This window comes from Labrus mixtus, chromosome 7, assembly GCF_963584025.1.
Source record: "Labrus mixtus chromosome 7, fLabMix1.1, whole genome shotgun sequence".
NCBI lineage: Eukaryota > Metazoa > Chordata > Actinopteri > Labriformes > Labridae > Labrus > Labrus mixtus.
Window position 1 is genome coordinate 7,872,005 of NC_083618.1, and position 23,448 is coordinate 7,895,452.

General features: G+C 41.1%; 1 protein-coding gene across 4 annotated transcripts in view; it reads right to left on the reverse strand.

The window, feature by feature from the left end:
• sema3fb (sema domain, immunoglobulin domain (Ig), short basic domain, secreted, (semaphorin) 3Fb) overlaps positions 1–23,448 on the reverse strand; it is a 56,528-nt gene that overhangs the window by 3,246 nt on the left and 29,834 nt on the right. The window contains exons 3-18 of one of the 4 annotated variants that reach the window (XM_061042491.1): positions 17,503–17,663; positions 17,077–17,139; positions 16,481–16,600; positions 15,028–15,117; positions 13,223–13,316; positions 11,059–11,178; positions 10,691–10,830; positions 9,429–9,543; positions 5,154–5,223; positions 4,870–5,014; positions 4,440–4,662; positions 3,231–3,319; positions 3,000–3,041; positions 1,711–1,868; positions 1,231–1,298; positions 831–964 (exon numbers count right to left, since the gene is read on the reverse strand). In XM_061042491.1, the coding sequence (XP_060898474.1) occupies positions 831–964; positions 1,231–1,298; positions 1,711–1,868; positions 3,000–3,041; positions 3,231–3,319; positions 4,440–4,662; positions 4,870–5,014; positions 5,154–5,223; positions 9,429–9,543; positions 10,691–10,830; positions 11,059–11,178; positions 13,223–13,316; positions 15,028–15,117; positions 16,481–16,600; positions 17,077–17,139; positions 17,503–17,663 (1,832 nt within the window). Of the gene's footprint in view, positions 1–830; positions 965–1,230; positions 1,312–1,708; positions 1,869–2,999; positions 3,042–3,230; positions 3,320–4,439; positions 4,663–4,869; positions 5,015–5,153; positions 5,224–9,428; positions 9,544–10,690; positions 10,831–11,058; positions 11,179–13,222; positions 13,317–15,027; positions 15,118–16,480; positions 16,601–17,076; positions 17,140–17,502; positions 17,664–23,448 lie in introns of all 4 variants that reach the window. The other 3 variants (XM_061042490.1, XM_061042493.1, XM_061042492.1) reach the window with 3 other exon arrangements.

Below are 23,448 nucleotides of genomic sequence, written 5' to 3' on the forward strand. Positions count from 1 at the left end.
TGTCATGAAGGGAAAATCTCGAAACGGCCAGATTGAGCACACGTTTTCTAAAAAAGTGGAGCAGGCAAAAGACGGAGAGGATGGACTTTTCTCATAACTGGGGGGTTTGTAGACGGACCAGGAACACATATTAGTGTTGGAAAAAACATGATAAAGTGTATTTTGCACAATATGTGAAATTTCAAAATCCAGCTCTTTTGCCAGTGGATTATGACAATCAATTTGACTATAACAAATAGTAATAGTAGGTGTTTGTCTTTTATTTTATTTTTCTATATTAATCGACAACAGAATTTTATCAGGGGACGCCAGCTTTTTAAGATCAGAATTTGAAGCTTCAGCAAAGTCTGCTCTGCCTGTGGTTAAAGAGAGCATCCAACAGCATAGTCTATAAAAGAAAAGCAGCAACACTACATAGCTTCACAGTAAAACTTTTACTAGTGCCTCAGGGTTATACAGTATATCATAGCATAAGGCTTGTTCACAGCTCTGCTTTATGTGTCCTTCCCTTGGCTTGAGGACAATCTGAGGTCTGTGTAAGAAATCAGACATCAATCAGAGTTTTTCCCTTAATCAAGTTGACATAAAAACTATGAAAATCTAAAACTGATTACATAGGCCATTTTACAAATGCTACTGCATATAAATCCCCCTCTTTCTATGACAACAAAATAAGAAAATTAAATGAAAAAAATCGAGTTGTGTAGTGCAGGAAAGTTCAAGTCAGTTCATACTTCAGGAATTTTAAATGTTTGAGCAAAGTTCCCTCAACAATTATTAGATTGTTGAACAATCCAAATGTTTGAGAAAGACACACTGTAATGGCTCACCTCTTTCCTGCGGTCACTGTTATCTCTCTGCAGATGCCATTTGATGACAGCATGCGGAGAGCGGGCCTGACACTCCAGGAACGTACTGCTCCCCTCCACCCCGTACTGCACCATCTCCAGAGTGTTCTTGTTGGCTGTAAAGCAGGGAGAGAGGGATTTCAGTGGCAACCAAAACACTCATTACCTTGAACTCCGAAGGACCAAAATTGTGATATGACTTTTTCTGATGACTATAAAGCTGCCAGCCTAAACTAATCTACTAACTACTGTCCATTACAATGAAAACTGTGAGCCGCCTAGAGCAGCAATAATAGGATGAATCATTATTTTTTAACCTTCTCTATGCATTAAAAAAGAAATAGCAATAAAAGCAGCAGAGGTTGAAGAATGGGCAACTTACCATTAGAGTTAAAGCCTCTGCATTGGCGGATGGGGTTCCCGTACTTAACATCCTGTCGCCGGCTCCGTCTAAACGGGTCAGACCAGTTGCCGAATAAGGAGAGAAAAAAAGCATAAAGCAACTGCAAGCCAATCAAAGCCATCCAACAATACATAGCCATTCAAGTATCACATACAGATGATTCTTAAGATCATCCTCCACCCGATTATGAAATCATGATGAATCACAGAGATTGGGAATTTATATAATTTACTGGTAAATCTTCTAATATCACAAGTATATGATTAGTAGGGGAGCTGTCAACAACAGATAACCCAAACACCATGATCATTTGAATATCATAAAAAGATACAATGCCATTCGAATAGCCATTCAGCCATCCAGGCCGTCTTCTGTGAGCGTCAGTCAACACACCAGTTAAGACAGTCAGTTAGTTGAGAAATGAATGCAGCTCATGCTATCAGTGCTGCCAGTGCTCACCTCTTCTGCGAGGAAGAGTAACGAGAGCACGACTTGCCATCCCAGGCACAGTAAGGGTCTCTGGCCAGACAGCAGTCCGCGCAGGCCTCCCCGTACACATCACAGCGGTGAAGAGCCAGCTGGGTCAGCCCCAACGTAGACGACACATATAGCTGTTGCTGTTGAAAGTAAAGACAATGGGAAATAGTGATGATTTGGGCCACTTGGTAACCATTTAAAGGTGCACGATGTAGTTTTGGTAGAGAAATTTGAAAGTTGGAGAAGTGCACAGATTATGTGGTATATGTTTACAATTCTATACACAAACTGTCCTCAGAGGGAAATGTGGTCCCTGTAACATTGTTTGAAGATAAAATAAAAAGTTATGGTGAGGGGTCCACAACAGTGAAACCATAACTCTCCCGGTAGATTTTTTTTAGCTCCAAACAGTGTTCCAGTGACCCTTTTTTAAAGTAAAGTTTGTGTAGTAAGTTCAGAAAATATAGCATAGAACTTCTCCAATTTTCAAATTTCACTACCAAATCTACATACTAGTGCACCTTTAATATAGACTTCTAAATAAGGAATAGACAAAACATTTTAAGTTTTTTTATGAACAGCTACCCTGAGCAGAGCCTGATATTTCAAGGAATTTATGCTCATTATTGACATTTTAATAAGTAAATTCCAAGATGTGAAATTTCACATTGCATTATATATTGTGTGTTTTAATGGGTGAATTAATTGAAAAAAAAAAGCCCCCAATCAAAATCTACATTGTCATATTTGTGAGACATCAGCATCTGAAAATGCAAGTCAAGTCAAACTCCCGGTAGCTCCAAGGCTCCACAGTCCCAGGTGGGTGTAATGAGATAAGTGTAAAATCTGGTTCCACGCTCTGCTGAAACAGCAGGCTCTGGATCATCTGGCATAATATTCAGCTCAGCTCTCTCAGGTCGCCATCATAATTTTATGATCAGCTGTTAGAAATTTGTCACTTTGGCAGGCTGCATGTAATGCAACCTCTCTGTCCGAGGGATGATGTAACAGAATGAAGAAAAGCACAAGGATTTGAATCACACTGAAAGGCAGCACTAAACCTTTAGTGTCTTTTTCATATTTCTCTCATCATTGTCTCCCTCTTACTGGTTCTATGTGCTATGAGGGGAAGCAGCAATAAGCACAGCTGCGTACAAGAAGCTTGTGACCTTTTCAAATAGCAATAATTTTGCATTCGCTTTCCTTGGAAGATGAAATTGTTTCCTCTTTTCATCATGGAATAAGACAGGTTGGTGCACTGAAATACATACTCTTTTAGATGAGATCTTCATTGTTGTAATCGGGGTCGGGACCTTGAAAGAAAATAATTTTGTGTGGGTACAGAGTTTAATCAGATGTACAGTGTGTACAAATGAGTGAGCTAATTATGACAAAGTGGCAAGAAAAACAAAAGTCAAGGATTCAAGTGCAAAGAAGGTAAGATAAAATATAATAGACAAATAAAGTTTAATAGGGAAAAAATGAATCAAGGAAAAGCTCACCTTGAAAACCTCTACCTCCTCCAAGACCAGCTCCTCAGTCTGCAGGTCATCTCTGGGCAGAACGATGACTTTCTGAACTGTTCCCTTGTCTGTGAAGCACAACGCACACCTATCAGCTACATACCTGCAACCTCACACCCCGCTGCCCATGCACAGCCATGTCAATTCTCGTTTTATTATCTCAGCAACCTCCCACAAGGGATAATCCTTGTATCAACAGGCTCCACTGTACTCTTTACCTTGTTTATATGTTTTCTCTTTAGTTTGACCTTAGCACAATGAAATGAACCTCGGTTTCACTTGGTGCTGCCACCCCAATGATACATTTCTTCTGCCACACTCAACTCCTTTTTTATCTTGCCTATTAGCCAGCATGCTACGAAGATTTCTGGCGTTCCCTGGCTAGCATGTTTGATTTCAGTAAAGTGTAAGGCAGTCTTGTTAGTAAGACACCTGAGATTTATTATGTTTTCTGCATTGAGCCTTCAATTGCAATGAATGGCAGCCTCTGACAGCAGCTGAAAGGACACACATTCCTCCATAGTGGCCTCCATCACACACAAACCCATTAGTCCCCTCCCCAGAATGCACAGATGAGCGATGACGCTGGGGCATGGGCGTCATAAGCAACATGTAAGGGCTGGCCACTCTGGGTGGCTGCTGCTGTCTTACTGAGGCCTGATTAAAGGCTGACGCAAGAAAACAAATAGATAATCTCTTTTGCACCAGTGGGCAGGATTAAGGTGATGGATACACTGACTGTACCCCCCCGCCTTTCTTCTTCTTACCCCCTGTGTCTTTCCTCTCTCCCGCTGTTGATCCACCACTGCCCTCCAGGTACAAATCTCCTGTTGTTTACTTCATGTGAATAGGGCAAGGTACAAACCCTTTGATTGGTTAAATTTCCACCCAAGCACAAAAGGGCAAGAATTCTTTTCTCTTAATGATAAATGATTACAGGGGAGACAAGCCCCCCACTTACATGGGATTTATTTCCACGGGGGGATTTTTTGGTCCATTACTCAACTTCCCACTGACACTGTTATTCACCATTCTGAATCTAGTGTAAAGGGTTCATGGGTTCAGCCAGACTTCTTTTGCACATAAGGTTCTTAAAAATAACCTCAAGAAAGCTGTAATGACTTTATAAGTAGCCAAACTCACTTCTTTCATATTCAAACACATTTAGATTCAACAAAACACACTCACCAGTTCCTAAGAAGAGTACTTCATAGTTTCCATCTGCAGCCGCCACTTGGTCCACAGTGATGGTGGTGAACTCATAATCCACATTGGTCCGAACCACTAGGGGGCGCTTGTGTATTGGGTACACAGCATTGTACATGGCAGGGTGATTCCTCATAAAGTTAATCACTTCATCTGGATAGTCCTTGGTGGACTTCATGTTGGGGGTGAATGTACCTCCAGGGCACTAAAAGAGAAACAGGAGAATTATGAGCGGAAGAAATTGGACATAATCAAATAAATAACGCATCTTTAAGAGCCTGTCTGCAGTAGTTATGCTTATGCCTGCAACTTGTTCAGATGGTTTCTACTTGAGGTTTAAGTCAGAAGGAAGTTGCTGTTATGCTAGCTTGCTATGGCTTCATGTGTGGGTCGGTGTAGACAGGAAACTCACTGTGCCTGGTCGGGGGTAGGGGATCTTCCCGGTGTAAGCCACCCACTGGTAATTTGGACCCTCCTTGTGGGCAAAGGGTCCATTGAATACCATGCGGATGTCAGCCATGGAGTAGACACAAACTGCTGAGCCTTTGAAGACAGAGCTATAAAGAGAAAGTCAATGTTGAAAAAAAGGGTAAGAAAATGTATGACAAAATATGAAAAGAATCAGCCAACTCTGGCAATTTATCCCTAAAAATGACAGGTGTTGTCGATAAACTGTATTATTTATCGTTCACTGACCCAGAGACGGAGAAGACTCCATAAATCACAGGATTTTTTGTGTCCTGTGTTGGCTGTATGTAAACATCTCCTGTAAGAGAAAAGAGAAAATCACGTCAGTGCAAACTTAACGGGTGAAGGAACCATCACGCTCCACAGCAAAAGCACTCTACTTTACTAATATTTACACAGCTTTCAGCCAATGCTAAACTCTTAGCCAGAGAGACCTTTAGGCTACACCTCACTGGAAGAAGTGATGCACAAACAAAAGAGCTGAACCTTCTTCTTTGTTGGAAACACACGGAACCCACCCTGTGGAAAATGAACCAATTGGGACCTGTTGTGATCCAGATAACTATTGCACCAACGAAAAAGATGATGTCTAATTTGTTCGATATATATTTATATTTCAGGTATTTTGTCACAATATGTAATGAAACTATTAAAAATCTGACTCAATGAAACTTGTCAGGCTCTATCACTGAACCATCCACAACAAAGCAGTTTAAGCCCGGCACCAAGGAAAGATATTTAACAGCAGAGGAGGGAACATAAACTGTCTGTTTTTCTACAGCCCAGACTGAAACAATGTGATTCCTGAACCACTTGAGACGGCTCCTGAGGAGACAGACAATTTAAGCACGATGTGGTGGGATTCTTTTCCCATATATTTGTCTTTCAGGGAAAGGAAATATCTCTTTTCTCCCTAAGGGAGAACAGCATCATATAGTATTAACCGGATTTTTAAGGTCTCTAAATCACAGATGGTCACACTCGTTCCTACAGGACTCTGACAGTGGACACAGCCGCATTTAGACTATCCTTTTATACTTAGCAAAGGTACAAAGCAACAAATAAAGAAAAGCTAAACATGCGATGGGTGATAAGTCTTTCTCCTGTTTGGTACCTGACCTAAATACTAGTCCCAGGAGACAGGTTCACTACCATCAGTAGGACAACGGCCTTCAGCGTGAAACAGAGAATGTGCTTCCAACCCGACTGAAGGGAGAAATCATTGCAAATTCAGCAGCAGTCTTAAGCCTGAAGCTTATACCTGAAACAGATAGCAGGAAAATTGTCAATTTTTCCCAGTGGATAACTCACCCCAGAATCCACCCATACACACAAAGAACACCAAGCCATCTTCCACAGCTGCCACAGCAGTGGAACGGTCATGGGTTTGCATGGATGCAGTGCAATGGGCTGTCAAGGGTGTCGCACAACACATGATCCTTGTCATGACATACATCTGCTGTACTGCAGAAATAGACGACTGCACGCAAGAAGTTTGTGTATAGACAGACAAGCAAACGCTGAAACAAAGGTAGAGGTACCACATGGCTAAAAACAAATTGAGCCTTCAGGGTTACCTTGGAAAAAAACATCTTATGATTAGCAATAAAAGATATGGGGCTGGGATGACTTCTCCGGGGGATTTTGTGTGTTAATAATACTGTTAACAGTTAGAAAAGGATCTAGATTTCACAACTGTACTTCCTTTATTAATTAGGCAATGAAATCCCAGCTGTCATACAAGCAATTTTCTTAACAAAATGAAAACAATCTACTTGATCATCATTTTTTCCCTTGCCTGTACGTTTTCCACTTAACTGTTTTCTCCATTTGGCTTTTCTCAGCCTATTGATTATATACTTTTTCTTAAGTGTTTCACAACTCAAGTGCAGAATTTCTTTTCTATTTTTCTAGGCTAATGAGTGAAAAAAAAAACATTATAATGCTGTCTTTTAAATCATTGTGGCTAAATTAGGCATATGTTGTAAGTGCCGAGCCAATAACTGCTGCATATTCCAACTGTAAAAACTCCCCAGGTCTCAGGCGTGCTTTGCCATAATGTCTTTCTGCATAGGACAACCATGCCAGGAACACAGCTGGTCTAGACATTTCAACAAAGTTCTTAGTAATAGCTTGCAGAGTTGTTTTATTAAAACTCTTTAAAAAGGGGGAAAAGTTTAAGGAACTTCTCACTCAAGTGTGGCTAAATGATCTTTCTGAACTTGTGCAGGCCTGAAACAGTCTTATTCATCTACAGTGCGTACTTACTGCATGTTGTATGTAGCCAACAGAATTCTAAATAATATGGTATATTGGGAACTATGATTATGAGCTTCTTACCAAGAGACTATTGAGAGGATTATTACCACTCCCATGTTTGTACAGTAAACAGAAAGGTGTAATCAGCATAAGCATAGCAGCGAATTAGCCTAGCTGTTGTCATAAATACTGGCAAAAGCACAACATTGTAAGTCCAAAGTGAGCATGCTAACTTATCTAACAGATAGAAAAAAACAACTTGTGGTATGCTGGAGGTTGGTATGCCAGGTTATTTATTGGCTCGGTGTTGGACTTCCTTGAGTTTGTACTAGCTTCCCGGCAGACTATGTTTTTTTTTTAATTTAAAAGACTTATTTTTGGTCTTTTTGTGCTTTTAATTGAGAGATAGGATAGTGGATAGAGTCAGAAATCAGGGAGAGAGAGTGGGGAATGACATGCAGGAAAGGAGCCACAGGTTGGATTTGAACCTGGGCCGCCCACTTGGAGGACCATGGCCTCCATACATAGGGCGCGCGCGCACCAACCACTGCGCTACCAGTGGCCCCTGGCATACTATGTTTTAATAGTTGTATCAAACAAACCATACAATCTGTTAATTACTCATCCTAAAATATTCTGAAATGGTAATCTTATTTCCTTTGGATGCAACCAGACTATTCCCTCTGCCTCTCAGACTCTTTACTAAATGAACTAAGCTACATATCTCCTGGTTCTCCTGGTTGTAGCTTCATATGGAACGCACAGTCCTGAAAGTGGTCCAATTCTCCCCAATTATCTAAGTCTTGTCAAGAAATCAAATGTCCATAAATCTCCTAATATCCAGAGTTTCCTTTGGGGAGCCTTATTCAATGAGCAATAGTAAAAGACTTACAGTAATTGCCCTTGTGAAATTCTAAAACCTTATTCAAATCAAACACTCTAGCGACAGAGCTGAATAAACATTCAAGACAATAAATGTAAAGCCAAAAGCATGAAATTTAATCATATCCAATTTACTATCCCCTCCAGGAGTCCTTGGCAGGTTGGCTGCTCTGCAAATTGATATGTGCAGTCTTTCCTACTCTATGGGATTGTGTACTCTCACATGGCTGTCCTTGGTTATTCTCCGGCCTGTCTCAGAACAAATGTAAATTCTCTTCAAGTAATGCCCGTAAAAAACATCAGCACCAAAGACGATAACTGTCCAGCTCTTCCACAGAACCAATCTGCAGAGTTTCCTTATATTAACCCACTCCTGACCAATAAAGACTGTGCTGTACATCCAATTGCTGACCTACTTTGGATTTATTTAAAATCATTAAAGTGGCTGCACAGGTAAAAAGGCATGTGTATGTGTCTTTTAATGTCATAAGATGCAACAATTATAGTACTAAAATTAACTCAATAGCTAGATAAACAGAAACACCCATTCCTACTCTGTGACCTGATCTGCCTGACACTTTTGTTTCAGACAAACTGAAATAAAATGACAACTACAGTGGTGGGATTATATGTGTCATTTCTATTATAGTATGCTGTATTGGCCATATGGTGGGAGTGGGCTGCCATATGGGCCAAGGATTGAGCTCTGGTGTGTGTTTACACAAGTACGCTATTGGCAGGTGCTGCAGTGGACTGTTCTCTGCTTAATATTTCAGATGTGATCATAAATGACAGCAATCTGAAAAAGAACAAGTCTGAAATAAATCAAGCCCTGTCTTTTGTCTTTTTCTTTGCCATTCGATACGAACTGTCAAAATGATTAACTAAATACAGTGGAGCTTAAGTTTCTTTCAAAAATCGGGGTGAAACAAAAGTTAGCCAATGGGAATGCTTCCACAGGATGGAAGGTCATTTAATAAGTTTTGATAAAAGTGGTAATTGTAAGTTAAATGGATTTTGCCGTTCCATAGTCATTATCAGAACCATCAAATAGATATAAGCTTCTCATGTGCATACAAGAAATATGTCTTTAATTTATAATTCAAATTAATAAATGTATCTTTTATTTTGAACCTATATGTGTGGGATGTACTTTGGCAGAGCAGCTTGACACACTACCCACAGAAAAAGAAAAAGAAAAGACAAACACAGAAGAACAGACATCACAAGGCTACCAACATGTTTGATTGACAGGGATGTCTATGAAGCCCATACCCACACCAGGTGACCTACGGCTCACCACTTTAACTGTAAATAGTGGGGGAAAAAATCACAGCATAATTACAAGGTCTTTGTACTCACGGAGCTCATCAAAGTGCGTCTCCATGCCGTCAGCACCCGGAACCGAGCAGATGAGCCTGGCCTTCAGGAAGGTGCTCCACTTGTTCACCAGACAGCAGTGGCCTCCATCGTCATTCTGCACTTGAGAGGGTGGGGATACAGAGCAGTTTCTACATCAATCACTTAAACTCACATCTTTCTCTGTCTTCCTACTGAAAACAAACCCAGGTGGAGCCACCCACACACACTATACAGTACATATTGGTTTGCAAAGCCAGGAAGCTAAAAAGAGAGGGGGGGTTGAGATTGTAAACACTGACTCCTCCTATTTAGACTCTTCCATCTGTGGTGGAGCAAGGCCAGAATCTATCCCAGTTAAAAATAGGTAAGACCAGTTATTTCTTTCAAATCCTCTTGCCATAATCAGCATCTATCTCTTACCAATGAGTGACAAAGCCTTCACATTCTTTGTGCAATTTTGATGGATCCCATGTCAGGAGCAGACAAAAAGTTTGCATCATTTCCAGTGTCATTACAGTAAACATCTGAGCGTGCTGTTAGAGGTGTGCGGGGTGTAGAGATTGGCAGTAAGAGTGTCCAGATGTGTGGCCAAGTAAGAATAACAGCACTGGTTCTCTGGAGGCTGCAGCAGAGCACACTGCAAAGGGGGATGAGTGTTTGTGTGCCGGGTCAGCGCCTGACCCCCTCAAATAAATACAATGGCCAACAGCTGAGGCAACTAGCACACGTATAGCGCATTTTCTCACTTATACCCGTGCTCTTGCACTGAATCTAAGGCTCAAACATTCACGCAAACCCATAAGGGAACACCTATAATTACACTAGCCCCGTATAAACACTATAAGAAGCACCAAAAGCTCCCAGAGACATTTGTTGTTATGTGTTTTTGTTTCTCTGCTCAATTTCTTCTAGTGCATGCAGAAAATGTAAGTTAAATTGAGAAGGACTTTATTTTAAAGGCAGTAAGTTGTCTGCTATCATGTACACAAAAAAGTGTTGAAGGACCAGCAGGGAGAAGAGGTCAGAGGATCACAGGGTCAGAAGTCATAGGGCACCCTTACAGACAGAGGCATGCATTGTAGACAGGAAGGTTAACGACACATGTGGATTCCAGCACATCAGCGTTGGCCAAATACTGCTTCTGTGCCTGTAAACATTCAAACACTCTCATTGGTAGTCCCCAGCCTGTTCTTAATATCTATGCAGGCTTTCTTTTTTATTTAGTATAAAACCAAAAACAAATCATCTCACTGTTTACACACCAGGCAGATGCGTCCTATACGGGACTGGGTCACAGGAGTCTGACCCATCTCAGAGGACTTCTCCCGAAAGAAGAAATACAGCTTGTCGTCATTTCTCTCTGCACTGTCTGGGATCAGGTGGACATGGATGAAAGTGGGGTCTGTGGGGAAAAGAGGCGATGAGATGTTTGGGCCCAGAATGAATTTGGGGAAACATTTGGCTGAAATCGTATAAACTGTGAGCCTTTCCTGTTTATCACTTGTTGAAGGATTCTAAACATATGCAAACATTACATTTTAGCTTTAGTTGATTGAAAAATAACATCGAAGAGCTTAACACTCTGCATGAAGTCCTAATTCATCACTTATAGGCTTCAAAGAACATTTACCATTTAACCATCTGGAGTTGTACTGATCTGTCCGCATGGCCGTCTTTGTTCCCAAAGTACGGAAAACGGCAGAGTCTGTTCCCATGAAGTCAACATAGACCCCAGCATACAGCTCACCATCTGAAAAAAGACAAAAAAAGTTAAGTTTAGAAATTTCATGACTCTGACTTGATTCCAGCACCTCCCTTGGCACCAAACACGAAGGTTTTTATTTCAAAATGTATATTTAGAGCTCATCTTCTAAGGATTCTCGACTTTAAAATGCAGGACCTCAGCATTGCAAAGTTATTATCTTTTTTGGACACATATTTCTTTCTAGGGTGTTTTAATTAACGTTTGATCATAAAAACATGTTCACAGAAAGATAAAGATTTTATTACAACAAAAATTTGGTGTAATAAATTAGTGATAATAAAATATATATCTTTATTATCCACTCTTTTGCTATGATTTTGGAATGTGTCTTTCTAAAACTCCATAGTATACATGGAGTTACATATAGTTTTTTACAAGCTAACTTCCGAGGACTCCAGTCAGAAATTTGGGGATACTAATGCAGCTAAAATGCACTTAAATCTTCCTGAAACAGCCTTTACATGCACTCCATAAAGAGCACATCCATGTGTGCAGACTGACAAATGTATACTACAGCCTTGTCAAGCCACAGGAAGGCAAGGTGTTGGTTCTCCAGCTGCTGTAAGGGCCCCTCAGGAAAGCAGGTGTGACTGTCAGCTCTCAAAGATGGAGTAAGAAGACAGCAGGAGATGGCGCAGAGGAAACAAAAAAACACTTTCCTAACACCATTATATTCAATGTCATGGTGCTCAGAAGCTTTATGGAGATTGATGATGTATCATTAAAATGTCCATGGATGATTGGACGTCTAATGTGGTAAAGAGCAGAGAAGTCAGTTGTCAGCAGTAAATCTATTGTTGTGGTATAGAATTCTAAATCATTAGGAACACCAACTATAGTGTCTCGTGTATGATTCTAACTGGTGGAAGTGGGAGGTACATCCATCTTGGATGACAGTACTGGTTTCATACTGGTCAGCTGGCACTGTGCTAATGTGGGAAAGCATTGCCAGTGATTTACACCCACTGTCTCACCCCACAGAGAGAAGATCGAGTTTCACAGGTGGCAACTGTGGGGTCTGGACCTGACTGAGTGCCCTTGGGCAAAGGGACAAAGGACAGTGCCTTCATGAAAAACTAAAGTATAATATGTATATTCACAATAATAAGGTGGATTGATTGAATGAGGTGGAAATACACTTTAAGTCCTTAAAGCAAATAATCTTTATTATGGTCCAATGTCTTTACTCGAACGTTATGACACAGCTTGTTCTCCAACATTAGGTAAATTAAAAGAAAAGAAAAAACATTAGTGTGTAAATGAGGTGTTGGGCCAGTGTAGGCCTCCAGAACAACTTAATTGTTACTCTGCATCTTGACAGCTGGATGACTGAATAAGATTCTCACAAAAAAACACAAAACACCTCCCTTGAATGTTTTGGTCATGGTGTTGGCAAGTGCGGTCTAACAAGGGGCGGCTGTGGCTCAGATGGTAGAGTCGTCGCCTCCCAACCGAAAGGTCGAGCGTTCGATCCCCAGCTGAGCAACATGTCCGATGTGTCCTTGGGAAAGACACTTAACCCCGCATTGCTCCCGCTGCTTCGGTGGCGGTGTATGAATGGATTAGTGTTGTACTTACTCTCTGATGTACGTCGCTTTGGATAAAAGCGTCTGCTAAGTGAATTGTAGAATTGTTGTAGAACAAGATGATCTGGCTGATAATTGTAGCCACACATATACCTCCAATGGGCTTTAAATTTGAACGAGATCTCAAGACTACAGTGAAATACTATTCGGCAAGCACCCGAGTTCTCTTAATTGATGAGTCTGCATATGTACAGTAATACATATGCAGGTTTTCAGTTTAAGAGGCCTGACCTCCTTTACTTCTTCTTCAAGTGCAGGGGCAAAGTATTTTATGTACCAAAGTTTAGCAGATGCATATGACATGAGTAAATAAGGCCACACAAGAAAACAGGACATAAAAGTTAAGAATCCATGTGGCCTAACACTGCCATTACTATGAAGAACTCTGGGCCTAATGTACCAGAGCTTACACCCTCCTGTGAACGTGCCCAGATGAAACTCACTGATCAAAGCTGACACGCTGTTGAGCTTCGGGTCGTAGGAGCACTTTCCTTTCCCAGATTCCACTTTTCCAGGCTCCAAATGGAAGATATCTTCCTGAAATGGAAAAAATCATATGGAGATGGCAATAAATTCAGCACTCTTCATCTTGTCACTGTAATTCCCTTGTGAAAGGGTAAATGAGGCACCGAGTGTGCTCCAAGTGACTCCTGTGGGAGTCATCCTACACTGCATGATGGGGGCTGAAGTATTAGAATAATGAATACGCATTCATACAGAAATATACATGCAGGAAAAGCAAGGAATTTCTAATCAATCTCTATGCCACTGTACTGCTGAAAACAATGTGTCTTAGTATTTTTTCCCTGAATAATAAACTGCATGCCAAATGTCTCTCAGCCTTTGGTGCCTATGGCTCTTCAGGCCTAGTGCTGACACCTATAATCCAGCACAGTGAAAACAAACCCATGATGCAGGCTGGATGACTGATGCTCACTGCTAGTGGCCTCTCTGTGCACAAGCACTGAAAGATGATTGGCATGAATTTGCGTAAAAGAGTGGGGGAACATGAATCAGTGGCATGCAATGACATGTCCTTCAGCCCCGCCTCACACACCAGAGCCTGTCCAATCCCAATGGTTACAGAGAAAGAGACATCTCTGTCGTTGTCCATCAGCACTAAATCAGTGGAAAGAAAATGGCACAGTCCCAAACTCACTTCATTGGATCACACACATATCCTTTCGCAATTCTCCACTCAAGTTTGATTAAAATCACCACTCGTGCAAATAAGGAGGTGCCGACAACGCACTCCCAGCCACGCCAGATGTTGATGTGTAAAAAAGGTCACAAACATTTATATGTACCAGAGGGAAACTGTGCCCTAGACATGCTTTTATAACCCTGCTGTAAAATATGACCCCTTGTTGTGACACAAGAAAATCTGACTAGCAAAAAAAAACTTCAAACATATTCACTGTGACCCCTTCACTTTAGTTTCCACGTGTCCTTCAAAAGTCCCTTTTTGTGTTAAAATGTGCCTGGAGAGCTCAAACATGGAGACATGTTCAAGTATGTGGCTTCTTTATTTCCTTGCTGCACAGCTAGTTGACTACAGATGGCTGGTGTTTGCTCTGGGCTAACAGAGCCTGCTGCAGGAGTGGGTCAGATGCTGACTAGTCCTGCCTTCTCTATGGGAGAGACTGCACCACATTCCTACAGAGGGTGGATGGCTCGTTGGTTTGAAGCAATAATGGGTGTGACGTCCTTTCTCAGATAAGTGCAATGAATGATTTGGGTATCTTTTGTTAAATAAATGCTTAATATATGCTATTTATAATTAATATGTCATGCATTGAACAGCAGTGAAAGCCTGCTTTATTAAATCTTGAACTAGCAAAAGTCAACATGATTTTTTCAGCAGTCTGTGAAGATTTTGCCATTCGATAATCCAGCTCACATGCAAAATATGGCATTTAGCACAAATGCAAAGCACAAACAGGACAATGACAGATATGAAAGGGTGTTCAGACAATGAGGCATACACAAAGGAAAAATGAGTGAAACACTGATAAAAAAAAAATGAGGTGACATGAAATGAAATGCAATTCCACATCACAAAGCCTGCAAGGTTTGTGCAAGGACTAGAAGAGATTCATGCCAAATGTTAAGGAGATAAACAAATGATGGGGAGTTAAAGATGATTCAGACAAAATGTGCTCGGACATAAAGATAGGGAGCGTGCTGCTGGTGGCCACGAGCCCAGGCAGAATGCAGGGCTGCGGTGCAGACAGGGCCCACATCGCACCTTTAATCCAAGTGTCTCGTGCACAGCGCTGGGTTCAGCTGCGCGGCTAGCCCTTCCTCTGGCCTGGGCCATCTGCAGATACATGGACGTCTAAAACAGGAGACAGCAACACAGTCTGGATGTTACGCCACTTATGAGGAGGGATCGAGGGAACCTTCTTCCATATGCTTCACTGGAATAAATCCTGACTTCCAGACACGATGAGGACCTCTCAGAACCAAAACTAATGAAATCAGTATAATGCATGTGCACAAAGAAAATATATGTGTGTGAGCAGCTTTTTGTAGGTTTATTTGACCAGATGGTTGAAAAGTCAACTCTACATTTTTCTATCCTGCAGTTGAGTCAATAAAGCTCTCACAGTATGCTACTTACATGTATGCCTTATCTGCTGCTGAAGCAAAAACATTCTGTTGAAACAGTTTACAAAAGCTACCAGGCTAGTACTTTAAGCATGGGAGAACTAAATGATACATCACACACTGGTGAAATCAAATAACAACAATGCATGTGAATGTTGAATTAATAATTACTAACTCAGTTACACTGTTTGTGTAAGGAACTACGTGCATGGATCTGTGTTGAATGTAACACCTCACGTTTTTGCACTCAGAGTTAACTCCAAAGCACAGCTGAGAAAGGGGCTCACGGGGGACAACTCAAATCTATCTGTTCAATGTGTTGAAGAAAAAAAAAGACAACCATCTCATTAATGGACTAGAACTGGAACATTCCACAAGCACCCCATAATGGGAGCTCCCACCTCCAATTACCCAACATCTCACAAGTTGGAAGCTGGCGGGTGGCCTGGGTGGATGCATGAAGGGGTGGATGGATAGGCAAGCAAATGGATGGAAGCCCTTCGTAAGCAAATGGTCATGAAGTAACCGAATGCAACAAGGGACTCATGCAAGCCGTGCCTGCAGTTGCAAGTTCTCTAAACTGTGTTGTATGTCTCAAAGGAGAGTCAAAAGGAACATTTACTTTTTATTCATCCCATTTTAAAAAGTCCCCTGGTCATCGTTAGGGAACAAGTGTGATATTTAAAGAATAGTTAGGTGTTAAAGGGGAGTATGGCATGGTGGTGATGCTTGGCTTGCTTTAAGAAATTCAAAAGGTCCCATTAAAGGCTGAGACTAAACAGAGAAACTTTTACAGCTCACTGAGGAATACAGCTGTGTGCACCTAAAGCTTTGTTGGCTGCTTTGCCAGACACAGGAACATGGTACCCCCAGCAGGCCTAATGATGGAAGGAAATCATTGTTAAGGGAACCTCCAGTAACTTACTCTGAGTAAGGTGGAGGGAGGATAAGAACTTGGGTAAGAAAAAGAAAAAAGCACAAGGAGAATCTGGGCTATGCCATAACATAAACAGAGAAAGCTGTTTGCTTAGTCGTTTTACCAAGAGACCACATTTTTGGCAAGAACTTTTCTCAAGTCTTTAAATTCTAACCTGAGGTTTGCGTCCGCGGTTAACAAAAGTACAAACTGGATTGTAAGCTCCTGTCCCACAGATGTAGAGCTGAGTCCGGTTCCATGGCTCAACCAGGCGGATGAAATTAGCACACTCCTCCTGGACACATAAAAAAACAAGTCAATTCAAATGCTATAAGCATCTGAATAAAAAGAAATTCATAGCCATAGTTTACTGGTAAACCTCTTGCACATTTACTGTATGCTCAAGTTTAAGAGACTTTTAGACTGTGCCTCTACATTTATGTAGACAATACATCAAAAACTTAGCCATGGTGTTATACTCTTGACCCTGGCCTGGCAGACAGGTGGATGGAGAGCGTGACTTATTCAACTCTCTCTTTCTTTGGCTAGATCGATGGAACTAGAAGTTTTACTGGGCCAAGTCTCAACCCTGCAGGTGAGTGCCATTTACAAAGGTCTGTCACATTGTAACATGTAGTGAGCGGTATGTGTTTAGCCCTATGAGTTCAAAAAACTACATATTTTCTCATTTTTGGCCTAACAAGTGGATGGAAATCACATCAGCTGAATATACCTGCTGAGCTCATGAGTGTAGTCAGCAGGCGTACTTACATTGGCGTCCTTCCCACTCACAAGGCACTCCATCCTTCTCCGTTCAGACACTGGCCAGTGGATCTGTCAGGGGGGAACAGATGACATTTTATAGTTACAATCCAAACTGTTATACATCACTGGCATTTATGAGGTTTCTGGGCTGAAATTGCAAGGGGGACATCCACCCAGGCAAATATAAGTCCTATTGGGATAGTCATAACCCAATTATAGTGTTTTAATGACCCAACAACTGAAAAAGTGCCCTCCAACAAAAACTCAATGCGAGTGAACCAAAATGGCTGTTGAAGGGGCAAAACTATGGAACATTTTGCCCTGCAGAGCTGCTGCTGCAGCACTAAGGTAAAGGCAATTCCTTCAACGCAATTATACAGCCCATTTGAGGGATGGGGTTACAGATAAGGGGAAGCATGGGAATTGTCTTACAATATGGGGTTCCTTGTTGATGTCATGGAGGTCCAGGGACAAGATGTGATCCTTGCTGCCGACGTACATGCGATCATGGTCCTCATCCATACGCAGGATCCGGTAATCTGAAGTGTTGAGAAGGTAGGCGAAGTGATGAGCAGTGCCGGTGGATCTCAGCTCTGTATGGAGACAGAAAAAGATTAAAGACAACTGTGGGGCACATGCACATTTTCACAAAGACATGTATGCACAACTGACACATTCCTCATGCCACTCCTCCAAACAGTGTGGAGTTATCTGATGGTTTTCAACCAACACCATTGTAACTTAACACCACACATTAGAGACAACTGCTACTGAGTATCTGTCATGCTGTGTTGATGGCTTCATACCGCCTGAGTAGATCAGAAGATATAGAAAGTCTCTAATTTTCTTCTGTCCATTACTTCCATCAAATGGCAGACAATAAAAACAGCACTCTGACAGTTACATATAATGTTATTACAAAGTCATTCCATATATATAGGACATGATATGATGAATATACTAAGTTCAGCTGGGTTTACACAGCTACATCGCTTGTAGGACAACACTCTCCAAAGGCCAGAGGAGTGTACTCCTATAGTAACACAATGCAAGTCCTCTCATGTTGAGAGTAACCCTATCTTCCGACAGCTATGTGTTGGAGTGTTTGTTTGATATGTTCTTCTTGGTTCAGCAACTATGCACAGACAGGGCAGAGAGGCCACTGAGAGAGCAAAGGCCCCATGCCTCACCATAGACAAACACACTCCTCTACAATCTATAGGGTAGACGCATTACAGGGTGGCATTCACATATTGTTGGACAAACACAGAGGTTTGACTCAAACAGCAGGAAAGTCCCTTTTCACTGTTTTGCTTTATTCTACAACCAGCAGACCACAGAAAGCTGAAACAGGGAACCACACTTTGAGGTTACTCAACATTCTTTTGTGTTGATTTAGCAGCAGAAATGTGTTGAAGGGAAACCAGAGTGTAAACTTTGAGTACAGTAAGCTTTGTTTGACCGTTTACAAATGCTGGATAAAAGAGAGAGTGAAATGTAGTCAATGTGGGGTGTGAACATGGTAACATAGGTTTGGCAATACACATTAAAAAAAAAAAAACAATAACATTTTAAAGCATAGTTTCAAAAATAATACATTTCAGGATATAGATAAATGCTACGATACTTTTTGGGTGCTCATTATGTTTCGTCATGTTCAGTTTGATAATGATAGGTTGTTATGTGGTCATACAGAAGAGTCCTGGACCCCAAAGCATGCAAAGCCATCAACATGTCCACCATTGGGCCTTAAAATAAACACCATCTAGAGACCTTTTTAAACAGACTCCCTATGGAATCTGATATTACCAGTCCTTCCATCCAATTCTAAATTTAACACACGGTTACGTCAATAAGCAAAGATTAATAGCATTAGATTTGCTATATTTGTACAGTTTGATTGAATAACTGTGCCCACCAAATGAATGTTTACAGGTCAGCAGATTGATTGACAGCTGTCAGAGGAGTAGCAACATGTGCTCGGAGGCTCTGCTTATTTGTGTTGGAAGCTAAAGTGAATGATGAGTCCCCATACACTCTTGCTGTGTTTATTTGGGTGTGCAGAAAGAGTGGAACACACTGGATAAAAATGCATTGTATACACAAACACAAATGCATGCACATTGCACACAAATTTCAACGGCCAGTTAAAGCCCTTTCCCGAGGCAGGCTGTCAGCAGCTCCTCAGTGTGTGTTTGCTGCCAACGAAAAACTGGATGGGACCATCTTTCAACTGAATGGGGAATGTGAATTTTACACAACAACACACCCTACAGAGAGCCACACATTCATAACACATATGTCATAAAATCTGATAATCTCTTGATAATGCAATGACAGTCCAGTGTGAGTGTACTTTACAGTGTGTCCAAACTATAGGTCACAACGAAAACATGGCTCACTGTAATGAACTGTGGAAAAACATTTCCCCACACCTTATCCTCATTATCTAATCGTAATGTAGACTAATCAGACAGCACTTCGCTTATTAAATGATAGTGTTGTTGAAGAAATCAACAGTGCAGTCTTTTTTCTGAAATAATCATTTAGTGGTGATATAGCTTTAGCTATTTACAGCCTTCTAAGGCTCAATTGGAGTTATGCTGTTTAGGAACAGACATATTGTAAATGCTAGAGCCTAAATGCAATTGGGCCTTTAGGTACCAGAAGAAATGTGAAATCATTCTAACTAAAAGGCATCATTCCAAACTCGGTCAGCCTTTGTCACTTCAGTCAAAGTCAACACTCGCCAGAGGCACTGGCACATGACCTATGAAATGTTGATTGAGAACCATAATGGCTGCAGATTGAAATCCACTACTTCACTGCTGCAGAGGTCAAGGTGTCTGTGAAAACAAGCCAGGAAGGTCCTTGAGGCTAGTGCCAGGAAAACTTCCAGTCACTTGGAAAGACCTGCAGAGGGACTGTTGTGCTATGTCACTAAATGCCAAGGAATGGCTGCTGTGGTACCCACTGTATTAACATGGATGGTAAATGAACTGTAGTGCTTCTCCAAGCCTCAAACCACTCAGCGCTATTACACTACATGTCATATTCACCCATTCACACAGCATTCACAAACTTATGGAAGAGAGTACTGTCAAGTGATCACCAGTATTAAGGCCTTTACTAAGACTAGGCCTCTAATAGTATTTGCATTTGTTCTAAACCGCCATGGTTCATCCAGTGCATGCAATCATATGACGGATATGTCTGGCTGGAGAAATAAGGCAGTCACACATAAGTATGCACACCCAAATCCAGGTGGCAGTGATGCTCAAAACTGTTTGCCAACTGCTTTTTAACACGTAAGAGAAGAAGCAGACACAGCAAACAGACAAAGAAGAAGAGTAATTTACAGTAGTTACTTTACACAGTAGAGTTAGAAAAACTGCCTGCTTCTTTAAATTAGTAGTTTGGGTAAACTTCAGGTTCAGGTATGTCTAGTAAACACTTCAAACATGCTAATGAATATTAGACAGCATAACCCGGTGATGCCAATAACCAGAATGAAGAAGACAAGTGTCCAAATACTGATCCCTGCTGTTTTTAAAAAGCCTCTTGTTGTAAAAGCCATGAGACATTACACAAGGTACAAACATTTTTTAAAGGATACACGCATATGCAGTAGTTTAATATTTAATACTCTATAGACTGTATCAACTATCACAAGTAGTTCTAAATAACACAAGATAGAACAAACTGTAACTTGCATGACTGTCAGCTCAAAATAGAAACCTAGAAATATGCAACCAAGACTTTTTTGTTGCTTTTTTATTGTTGAGCCAATTTTGTACCTGGCAGTGACCACAAACCCAGGACCAAACTGAACCGTGACCTCTGTGAACCGTTCCACCTCTTGTATGAAGTAATCCAATCCATATACATTCACACGCTGCTGTTAATGCCACAGCGAGCAATTTGAGGTTCAGTATCTCTTGCTCAAGGACACATTGTGTGGAATGCAGGAGCAGGGGAACGACAGAGGGAGACGACCGACTCCCACCACTGTGGCACAGCCGCCCCTATTTGTAGGCTTGTGTTTGGTGATTCCTAAAAGGAAGTGATGCTTTTTTGTTAAATCAACCCAAAATATTATTTTGCTTAGTTAATAAGAAATATCCTTAATCTTGTCAGACAATACAATCTCAGATATGCACTATATGCACTGCAATACACAACAACATACTCCCAGTAGGAGATTACATTTTTCTATTACAGGAAAAGGCTCAGAGAGGCAGACCTACTGTTTTGTTTGTCAGCCACATTAGGGGATGGCAGCCTTTTCCGCACACACACACAGACTTATCCTGGAGATTTAGAGGCTGGGAGCAGTGTACAGGTGTGTCTACTAGAGCCAGATAAACTCTTAAAGAACCCCATTACTGGGTGTATGGTTTAGGTTCACTCTGGGGGGTCTGCATACACAGCCGGCACCTTGTTTCAGAACACACCACTTTCCCCTGTGGAATGGCAATGGCTCTATTAGAGGTGAAAGTAAGCTGGTGAAGGAACTTGATCCTCGCACTCAATGTCCCATCCTTTAGTCATTCATGTACGTTTGTGCACTCATATACCTGCGCTTGCACGCAACTAAGAACAAAAGTGGGTCCTGTGTAGTACTACAACACAGAAAATAAACTGATCAAGCAGCAGTGAGCTCAGACCTCTCAGTATACCAATGAGAGGCAACCAGGTTCACTTTCTTCAGTCTGCTGAACACAGACAATCCTCTCCCTTCTTCCGACATTTCAAGGTGCTGCACAGCCCGCTGCCTGTTCCCACAACTCAACACTCTGCTCTTGGCTGCAAGTAAGGTTTGTGTCAGTGTTTGAGAATAGAGAGAGCTGAGTAAGATGAGACCAGAACAAATTATAGTTAGAGGTCAACATCAGAGCCAATTGACAAAGTATGAACAGATTCACAGACTAGAACATGAGCTCTTCTCATGTGTAAGATACAATAATTACCGGTGGTAAGAAGCTCAGTATACATTTACTACTTATAAAGTAATAGGGAAAAATGTGTCAGTTACACAAGAACACAAACTCTGTTAAGATTTGTGTGAAATAATTTCGTTCTTTCTTTTGTCCAAACTCATAAACCATCAAATGACCTCTCAGATCTATCTTGTGACCCTACGCAGAAAGACGGCCCTAATGTAAGGAAAACACTGAACCAAGCTACAGGTAGCTTATAATATTGTTAAAAGTGGATCAACCATGACCATAATGATACTTTTGCATTTATTCATGTCTATGAATGGATTCTGCTGATTACTGTGATGGGCTGTATGTCAATAAAACAATAACAAATAGAGCGACAAGCAACATCACAGGCATTTGGGTCCATCTCACCAAGGACATTTGTGCTATTGATTAGTATGTTTGATTTTTTAATGAACAAGAGGTTATTGAGTTTTAATAACAGACAGCATCCATTAATCTTTCACGCTTCTTCTTTGCATTGGGGCTGGAGCTGAGGCCACTGTATTGAATGTGAAATTATTTATTTTTCCAAAAGGTTAAGAGTATTTTCATTGTCATTGGTAAAAAAATATTCCTACATGCATGACTACTATCAAAAAACATTATGTACACATTTAGGCCCTTTTTAATCAACTAATCCTTACACACTTCTCATGAACAAAACAAATCTGATTTGTTGAGGGAGGGAAGTCTAGTAGAACAGAAGCTGGACCAAACGATGAGCAAACTAGAACAGGTATAAATGGTTAATTAGATCGTCAAATATTTTCATGACAGTCACTTAGTTGGTTTTCTGCATCAACAGCTTTCCATGTGTATAAATATTGGATATCCTTTTTTTGCAATTTTTTTGCAGGTGAGTTTCTTGCTGCATCTTCAGCTAATGCTCGAGAGTGGTCTGTATGACAATGCATTGGTTGTACTGGAAAGTACTCCATTCGCCCAACTCTCTGCAGCCCCTTCCTCAGAGCATAATAAATAAAAAATGTATTTTTTTTTCAGTTTGCCTGGTTAAATGAGGTGTAGAAACACACTGCATAGGAAAGACATGCCTCACTGTCAGACTGAGCCAGCCCTCTTCCTCCTGAGAGAATACTTGGCTGCTGACGGTGATCTCCGGGGCTGTAGGCCTGCATGTTACAGCATATCTCTCCATCTTAAATTAATAGCCAACGGGCCCAGTTTACTTTGGAAATACGTTTGGACAGGAACATTTCACGGGGATGTGATACACTCTCAAGATCACATCTCCAGAAATAAGAGAACACACTGGTTATTGCCTTTTTGTGTGAAATTATTTCCCAACATGCTCTCACACAAGGAAAAGAAAAGACTAGGTTTTATGTATTGCACAGCTCTTTAAACATCCTATTTGTATCAGAACTTCCTG